At 34.2% G+C, this 9,624-nt stretch overlaps 1 protein-coding gene across 1 annotated transcript; it reads left to right on the top strand.

Annotated features, from left to right (window-relative positions):
- The first annotated feature begins 1,245 nt into the window (after positions 1–1,245).
- Positions 1,246–9,274, top strand: LOC123902616 (increased DNA methylation 1-like). Its single transcript, XM_045952384.1, has 20 exons — positions 1,246–1,998; positions 2,673–2,750; positions 2,881–3,085; positions 3,258–3,366; positions 3,956–4,048; positions 4,160–4,255; positions 4,375–4,473; positions 4,586–4,667; positions 4,743–4,802; positions 4,894–4,946; positions 5,079–5,245; positions 5,942–6,164; positions 6,326–6,383; positions 6,569–6,625; positions 6,715–6,960; positions 7,558–7,622; positions 7,707–7,763; positions 7,854–7,947; positions 8,441–8,581; positions 8,927–9,274. The coding sequence occupies exons 1-20, from the start codon at positions 1,570–1,572 to the stop codon at positions 9,023–9,025; spliced, it is 2,511 nt and encodes an 836-aa protein (XP_045808340.1). The 5' UTR covers positions 1,246–1,569; the 3' UTR covers positions 9,026–9,274.
- Positions 9,275–9,624: the final 350 nt, after the last annotated feature.

The raw sequence follows: 9,624 nt of genomic DNA on the forward strand, positions 1-9,624 counted from the left end.
ATCAACTAGAAGATGCACTTGTTTTTTTGGCCAAAGAAAAAAGAAGAAGATACACTCCATTAAAAAACCTTAGATTCATATTAGAACCACGATGAATTTCAGTAACTTACTAGTAGTTTGTAGGAACTTTGCATGTAATATATGAGGACTAGAATCGAACTCTGGTACATCACTTATTCGTTTTTAAAAGGTGAAAATTATAATCACTAAATAACTTGACAAAAGTATACACTTTTTTTTTTACAAACATTAGAAGATACACTTAACAATAATATTCATTAATATTACATTGAAAATTGATAAAAGAAATTCTTATTTAACGACTATTATCTTTAAATTTATTTATTCTTAACTAGACTCACCTAAATGCTTAAATGAACCTTGACAAAGAGGCGTACTCTAAAAGGGTTGCACTAGCACACAAAAACAAATCTTCCCAAGTCATCACCATCGTATACGATCTTAGTGAGATTTGCAAATCGTGTCAAGATCACAAGACAAAAAAATCTAATCAATCTCGGCCACTCGATCATTAACTTATTTATCATCAAAGTATTTATAAATAAAAAGCTCTCAAATAAAAAACATCAACCACCATCAGTATTTTTTTAATAAAAAATAAGAAAAAGATCGAAGTGTTCCAAATATACAAAATAAATGATTTATGTGTTACAAATAAAAAATAAAAAATTAGGAAAAGATGAAGATCTTCATCCTATTCGTCAAGTTCTTTAAATCTTCAATGTAATATCCACAAAATTGAAGTTTCTTCATCATCATTAACAACAACAACAACAATTTCTATGTAAACCTTTTCAAAAACCTAATTTTCATTTTGTTCTTTTTTATGAAGAATCTTGGTGGAAAGTTTTAGAGAGATTAACAAAATTGTTGAGTTTGGAGGAAGATTTTGATGAAGTGAGAGAAAATAAAATGTTTTGAAATTTTGAGATGAAGATTCAAAGGAACATGATGGATTTTATATAAAAAAAAAAGAAACATGATGGACTTTTTTTTGAATTTTTTTAATAAAAAAGATTTTTAAAAATAAAATTATCAGCCACATCAATATTTTTTAATAAAAAAATGAGAAAAAGATAAAATATTACAAATAAAAAGATAAAGAAAGAAAATATTACAAATAAATAAGATAAAAAATGTAACTATTTTTAAAGTTATCTTGCTTAAAAAAAAAAAATTCAGTACTGTATATCCAATAATTCTTACTCCGTATTAATTCACGTGCAAGTGCAACTAGTATACCCAAATCTGGAACCCAACGTCATGAGCACACTTACAAGTTACATACCCAAGTACACCCAAACCCACGCCTCTTACATTTTCCTGAGCTAGTCATCAGTTACGAGTGACTCACTGAGTCAAATTCGTGGACCACTCGTCTTCCCCAATCTAATTCCAAATCTCTGAAACTTCACTCTCACCTCCAAAACCCTACTCTCTCTCTCTCCATTTCCAATGTCACCTTCAATTCACCTCTCAATCACTCCCTCCGCGTAATTACTCACTCCATCACATCCAGATTCACCGTCTGATTCATCTCACATCTCCATGGAAATGGAAACCACCAACCAAAACCTCGAAACCGACACTTTCAAGATGCAACAGCAACGGCGGCGAGGTCAGTTGGTGGTGAACGGTTACTTCGTTTACACACGACGTAAGAGGATCGAGCATGATTCCGACAACGAGAAAGCGAAGAGGCTCAAAACCGATGAAAATGAACAAGTTAAGGTGAAAATTGGTGAGGAAGTGAAGAACGACGTCGTTTTATGGACTTCGAAACGGCAGCGTAGACCGTCGTTTAAGTTGCAGGTTGAATCAGAAGATGATGGTTCTGCTGATAAGGTAGTTGCTCGCGTTGTGAATACGAAGAAGAGCGTTGCGTCGTTTAGCGAAAAGCTATTGTCTGTAAAAGAGCTCTTTGATACTGGTTTGCTCGATGGTGTTCCCGTTGTTTACGTCGGTTGTAAGAAGGAGGTTAGTTTCTTCTTCATTTCATTTCTTTTATTTATCTCATGAATGAATTGTTCAATGTACCAGAATGGTAATGTTAATTTTGTATTATTTTTTTGTTTTGACTGAAATGTTAGTTTAGTACTTATTCACTAAGAAATTAGTTACTCATTTGGATATGATATGCTTTAATTAAAGTGAATAATTATATAAATATGATTTAATTTAATTTTATCCATTGCTAAAAGTTCTTTATTTTATCATCTAATTATTATCTAATCTAATTTAATAGGAGTCCTATTAGATTGCAGGGAAAACCTAATATGTGCCCTTAGGCACACACATGTTAGTGATTCAAAAAAGAAAATATTTTATCATAATTCATGCATCTAATTCACTTTTTAAACTTGATCACAAATTAATTACACAAAATTTAAGAGAATATTTCTACTTTTGGATTCTTAACATGTGCCCTGGGCACATGTTAGCAAGACCCTTATAATTATACTGTCACCTATGTAGTACCAACATTTTAGATTGAAGGCATGTCTGATACTAACATATCTAGTTAGATTCAATTATTCTATTTTTGCCAAATTATTACTGGTGTCGACGTGTGAGTGTGTCTGATGGCTTGGGTCTTATTCGGTGCTTCATAGCTTCCCACTGAGTTTAATATTGATGCGATGTGATTGTAGGCTTCAGATTCGGGATTGCAGGGTGTAATTGCTGGCGGGGGGATATTGTGCTCGTGCTGTTTGTGCAATGGACGCAGAGTGAGTTGTCATTGTTATTTTTTTATCTTTGGGTCATGGTTAATTGGTTACTTAGTGCCTGCTACCTACCCTAGTGGTTTTTTGTTTTTGTTTGAGACTGCTCTTTTATCTGTTCCTTCTGCCAATGTAGATTATTCCCCCCTCCCAATTTGAGATTCATGCGAACAAAATATATAAAAGGGCAACGCAGTATATTTGCTTTGAAAATGGGAAGAGTCTGCTTGAACTACTGGGAGTTTGCAGGGCAGCTCCCTTACATGCTTTGGAGGCCACTATTCAAAACTTTCTTTGTTTACCGCCTGAAGAGAAATATTTTACCTGCAGGAGTTGCAGAGGTAAGAGCTTTGTTTTTGTTATTTGGTGTCAATTGTGTTTTTTGTCGTCAAATTTGTCACCATGGTCATAGTTTTGTGGTAAAGCTAAGAACCAAATTTAATATTACGAAATCGTTATTTCTTTGTTGATTGCCTTGGATGCTTATTGTTATTATCATTGTTATTCCCATAGGGTGTTTCCCTGTTTCAACTGTGAAAAGAGTGGGGCTTATATGCCATTCTTGCATCGAAACAAGTAAATCTGAAAATGGTTCTATGCGTGCGGTTGGCAAAAGAGTCAGGTATTTATTTATTCTTCCGTTGGGTTTAATATCTAACTGTTGGGAGTTTGAGTGAGTTTAGAGTCCTAAAGAGAGAGTGTAGTGTACTAAGGATGATAGTACAAGAGAACAAACCTATTTATTCTTCTGTTGGGCTTATTATTTAACCTTTGAAGGATAGAAGCTAGTTGTTTATCCAACTTGTATATCTGTTTATCATATATTTTCTTTCAGATACCGATACCGCTGCATAAGCATGATAGGCATTATTATTATATTATTATTATTTTATTAAAAGAAAATGCAAAAATTAACTGTTACAGGGCAATGATAGATGAAAATGAATTCCCATTCTAATTGTAAGATGACAGTTTTTAAATCATTTTTTTCTTGAATTGATATGGTTCTACAAAACTTCTGGCTTACTCTTTTACTGGTTACTAATGTATTGAATTACATTATTTTACTAGAAAGATTCTTGTCAAATAACTTTTTCCTATCATTGAAAAAATCATCCATTTTCTTCAAACCATGCCTAAGTTGAAATGAAAAGTGTTTAAACCCTTTTTCTGACTTTCTTTAATGTCATCACTGTATTACAATATTTCAGGACTCCTCGACCGTATTTGTTCTCTAGTCCATCTAGTATTTCTGAAACGTGTGTCTCATCAAAAACTAAGAAACAAAAGAAGAAGAGAACAAAGTAGGTTTTATTATCTATTCCGTTTATCCTGTATATTATTTGAATTTGTTAAGTTTTGCATAACCAATTTTTCAAGAAGAGTTCTTACATGTTCTCAATTATGTTATTAAGGTCATCAAAACGGGTTAGCATGTCAAAATCTTCCAAGAAGAGTGCTTCAGGGCCTGTTCTTATCCAGAAGAATAGTTTGTGCAACATGGAAACAAAGTATGTGCCTTGCTTTATTTTTTAGCACCCTTATATAGTTAGGATAACATACTTGTTTGTTAAATTTTTTACAGCCATGTCTCTTTCTCCCTCTTATTGTAATCAGTTGTTATCACTAGGTCATCAAAACTGACAGTCAAGTTGAAGATTGCTCCAATTACGTCAAATTCAAAGTGTTCATCTCCACAAAATAAGAGTCAATGGAAGATCAATAAAAAGTTAGTTCCCTTTCTGCCAATTCATTTCTGTGTATGTGTATCTGTCTATTTTCTTTATCACTTATCATCAGTGATAGTAATTATTTGTCCACCCCAACATGTTCTTCTGAAGGCATCAGCGATTGCATAAAATAATTTTTGAAGAAGATGGATTGCCTGATGGAGCTGAAGTAGCTTATTATGCCCGTGGACAGGTTGTTTGTGGTGTATTTCATGTAAAAATTATTGTATGTGTATTCCTTGGTTAACTGTTCTGTTCTAATTAACAGAAATATCTTGAGGGTATTAAAATGAAATCTGGAATTATTTGTCGATGCTGCAACACTGAGGTATTTATGCTTATTTCCCTTGTATGTGTGTGGGCACACCTAAGGCATTTTAAGCAGTAAAGGTAATACTTTGAATTTTTAATTTGTGCAGATCAGCCCTGCACAGTTTGAGATTCATGCAGGGTGGGCTTATCGTAGGAAGCCGTGAGTTTTCTATTTGTTCCCTATGCCCTGGGATCGGGGGGGTCATGGCTGTGTTGAAGGAACTGGGAAGCTTTTTGACTTGTTTATTGCTTATATCTTCAATTTTTCATGACATGGAATGATTTTGAGCAGTTATGCATATATCTACACTTCAAATGGTGTGTCTCTCCATGAGTTGGCATTATTCCTCTCAAAAGATCGCAAATGCACTGCAAAATATAATGATCTTGCATGCATTGTTTGTTGGGATGGTGGAAATCTGTTGCTCTGTGATGGATGCCCAAGGGCATTTCATAAAGGTGAGATTTAATTGACAAGATTTGACGGGCGAAGTATCTAGTTTGTTTGTGTGTGGAACCATCAATTTCCCTATTTATTTGCTCTCTGTTTGTTGATTCAAAAAAAATAAAATTGCTCTGTTATTTGTAAGTTATGTCATCTGTATTGAAGCAAAGATATATGATATGTGAGGCAACAGTTTCTCATTTCTGTATCCCCTGGGTAGCATATAGGAAAAAGCTCCTTTATAACTGTACTTCAAATTAAAGAAAGTGAAGAAGGAACAAGACAAAAATGTGCCTGTTTATCTATTCTTTGCCTTCTTCAACATCTTTTTTTACCTTCTTTGCTGATTTTCTTATTAGTTATGGGCTCTACTAGGTTTCTTATCTAAATGTATACAAGTTAGCGTAATCTCATTTCCTAATATGCTTGATTGGATTATTTATCAATTGGAATTTGTAATCTGACCATGCTTTCTGGCTGTTTGTATATTAATGTTCTATAATATTGTTTGTAAACCTTTTGCTGTCTAAAGGTATTAGGCTCCAATTTCTTATGGAAATAATCAAATTTTAAGGCTTTGATGCCTAAAATTTATATCATGATTTACTTAATTGGAAGCAGCAGTTAGGAATAATATTTGCTCTGTATGATAAGTTATAACTAGTCATCTTCTAAGAGAGCGTAAATGTCTTATGCTTGGAAATGTACAGAATGTGCATCTGTATCGAGTACTCCACGACGTTGCCGGTACTGTCCAATCTGTCAACACAAGTTCCTCGGAGAAGGATCTGTGGCTCTCAATCCTGATGCTGTGGCAGCTGGAAGAGTTGAAGGAGTTGATCCTATAGAACAGATTGCCAAGAGATGCATTCGCATAGTGAAAGATATTGAAGCTGAGATTGGTGGATGTGCTGGTGGATGTGCTTTATGCAGGTGATAAGTACATTCTACAGATTATACCTTACAAGCCAATGCATAGACTTGGCTTTCGCTTAACATATATTTCGTTAAATCAGAAAGTGTTGCCACACTTTTACTTCAGCATTGTTGATTTTCCCTTTTATATTTTTTAAACGGAAAATTTTGTTATGTAGAGGTTCTGACTTCAGCAGATCAGGATTTGGTCCACGTACAATAATAATATGTGATCAGGTAATCATTCTGTTCCATGTATTATTTTGACAATGCATAGAAAGCCCCGATAACATTTAGAATTAAGTATCCTTATTTGAAGAAGGGTATGATCAGATCGACAATGATTTGTGGGATTGGTTCAGTTATGCTGAACAAACTTCCTGCTATTTCCTTAACCCTCTTCCCCTCCTTGTGCATTGCAGTGTGAAAAGAAATATCACGTGGGCTGTTTGAGGGATCATAAAATGGCCTTTTTGAAGGTATCATCACTATGTGGCTTTCTTCATGTGTGGTATATAAGTTTAGACACCGACCTCACTTTTGTCCATTGAACGTGATTGAATGACAGGAATTGCCGGAAGGGGATTGGCTTTGCTGCAATGATTGCACAAGAATACATTCTATTTTAGGGAACCTCCTGGTTAGGGTGGCTGAGAGTCTCCCTGAATCTCTTTTGGGTGTTATAAAGAAAAAGCAAGAGGAAAGATGTTTGGAGCCCCTTAATGAGATTGATATAAGATGGAAACTTGTTAATGGCAAAGTTGCTTCTCCTGAAACCAGGCCGTTGCTGTTGGAGGCACTGTCAATATTCAATGTAATTTCTTCTTGTCCTTTGCTTCATCATTTTCATGATCACAACTTTTTTATGTGGCATGGTTGAAAGTCACAATCCTTACAAATGGTAGGGATGCTTTGTATTTTTGTTATTAATGGTTGTCTTTTTCTGAATTGATTCTTATTCAATGTATGCCTTTCTATGATTGTATCTTACGACTGTATGCCTTTGGAAAATGTTGCAAATCTTTGTTTAACATAAAAACATGTTCACACAGCTTTAATTTTCTGATTAACTTATTCCCGCCAAAGTTTCTCATAGCCCAGATAAACTTTCAGCTGTAATGGCTTTTTCACTTGTTGCTATTTATCTTTTTATATATGCTTGTGCACACCCAGACTCTTCATTTATGCACATGACATTTATATGATGTGTTTGTCTATACTTGTGTACATTTATAGTATTGCATGGGGAATTTCTTGCATGTTATGATACTTATATTTGTTTAATAATGTGTTACAAATTTTCAATGTCTATCTGTGCCACAGTGCATTTCTATTTTTCTTTTGAAGACCCTTTTCAAGTTTTCCACAACATCACTTTAATACGATTGTTGGACTTTGGTATTTGTTTTAGGAATGCTTTGATCCTATAGTTGACGCAGCTACTGAACGTGACCTTATTCCTTCCATGGTTTATGGGTAAGAAATACCTTTCAAAACATTTTCATATTTCTTTTCAATTTATTTTTTCCTCATCTCAACTGACTTATCATTCAAATACAGAAGGAATTTGCAGACTCAGGATTTTGGAGGAATGTATTGTGCATTATTAATGGTCAAGTAAGAAGTGATTTTCTATTTAAATCTTACAATTCATATTTCTCTTATGTTATTGTTCACAATTCACATTTTCTTTTCCTGGCATCATAGTTCATTCGTGGTATCTGCGGGCATGCTTCGGATTTTTGGGAGAGATATTGCAGAACTCCCTTTAATTGCTACAAGACACACGAACCGTGGAAAGGTGAGGCCTGAGGGACTGTACTACTAACTTGATTAGCCTTTAATTGGGTACCAATATGATTCACCTGACTCTAACCTACTTCCCTTTCTTAATTTTTTTTTTCCTTGTATGAATATAAAGCGGCCATGGTAAGGTTGGGGAAGGTGTAGGTTACACGGTCTGCACATGTTTAATTAGCTAGACCAGTACTTAACATTTCAAAAAGTGGATTGTTCTGACAAGTTCCCTTAGAATGTGTTTAACGATGATTGTTTTCAGTTCTACGATTTCTACCCACTTATTTTTTGTAACTTAATATCTGGGTTTCTGTCTTGCTCGTGACATAATTTTTTTCCCTCTTATTTTTGGTTCCCGAAATTTTGATACATTGCTCTGTTATGATGATTTGAATATTGGGATAAACTTGGTTATTGTTAGTTTCTTATCACTTGTGTGCCTATGTCTGGGTCGTGGCTAGCGGAATATTTATCTTTGTTATGATTTACCTGAACAGGGCTACTTCCAAACATTGTTCTCGTGTATTGAAAGGTTGCTGGCCTTCTTGAATGTGAAGAACCTTGTGCTACCAGCTGCTGAAGAAGCAGTATCCATATGGATAAATAAATTTGGGTTTAGCAGGATGAGACCTGAGCAGGTATATATTTTCTCAACTACTTACAATTCAGGAGCTAGGTTAACATTTTGCCACTTCATTCCAGCATTTATTTTTACACTTTTGTGGCTTGAAATTTGGCAAACGGCATTATTTGTTACAACACCAATGCATACCTGGAATGGATATCTCCATTTTTCATTATCTTATCTTCATTACTATTGTTATGAGAACATAAACATGATAGTGTGGCATTATGTGAGGTCCAAATATCCTCTATACACTTCAAATCACTCCAAAACTTTAGTAACGGAGAGGAGAAATGGAGAAGATATATTTCCATGTATCCCAACACGTAAAGTGACTGAGTATTCCATTGTGCTGCAGCTTGTCAGCTATAGAAAGAACTGCCAGCAGATGATGGCATTCAAAGGGACAGTTATGCTTCATAAAGCAGTACCTCAATGTCGGGTAATTAAATCATGAGATATGAGAAATCTATGTAAAAAGGATGTTGTTTAATCATAAAAGGGGAAAACCCCAAGCTTTATTGTATTCTTTTCCGGCTGTGCTAAATTTTTATTGGAAGTCATTTGTGAAACTGTCATGATGTGTCTAACATTTATGGTGTCATTTTTTTTAACATGACATTTTCCTATTTTATGTTTTAATGACCCTGACAAATATTCCAGTATTGTTTTGTAGTCTAATACAATGCTTTTTTTTTTCTGGTTATCTAATACAGTGCTATTTTATTTTATGTAAATGAGATGAGATGTTGGAGGAACATAATAAACACTTCCTTTCGATAACTGATATAGAAATTGTTTGTGTAAAGTTTATGTGTAAAGTTTATGTGAAATTTACCTATGATGTGCATTTATTGAATGAAAAATTAAATAAGCCATCAAACGCATCCACAATGGAGCTACTCATTTTTGAGTATTTAACTGGACTCCACATATACACATCACTCATTCATAATTTTTTAATATTAGTACCTAATAAGTACTTCATTCCTCCAACACAGCTTCTCTTAAAAAGTTCTAAATATGTCCCACCAATAACACATCTCACCAATAACT

Source organism: Trifolium pratense, linkage group LG1 (assembly GCF_020283565.1).
Source record: "Trifolium pratense cultivar HEN17-A07 linkage group LG1, ARS_RC_1.1, whole genome shotgun sequence".
NCBI classification, from domain to species: domain Eukaryota; kingdom Viridiplantae; phylum Streptophyta; class Magnoliopsida; order Fabales; family Fabaceae; genus Trifolium; species Trifolium pratense.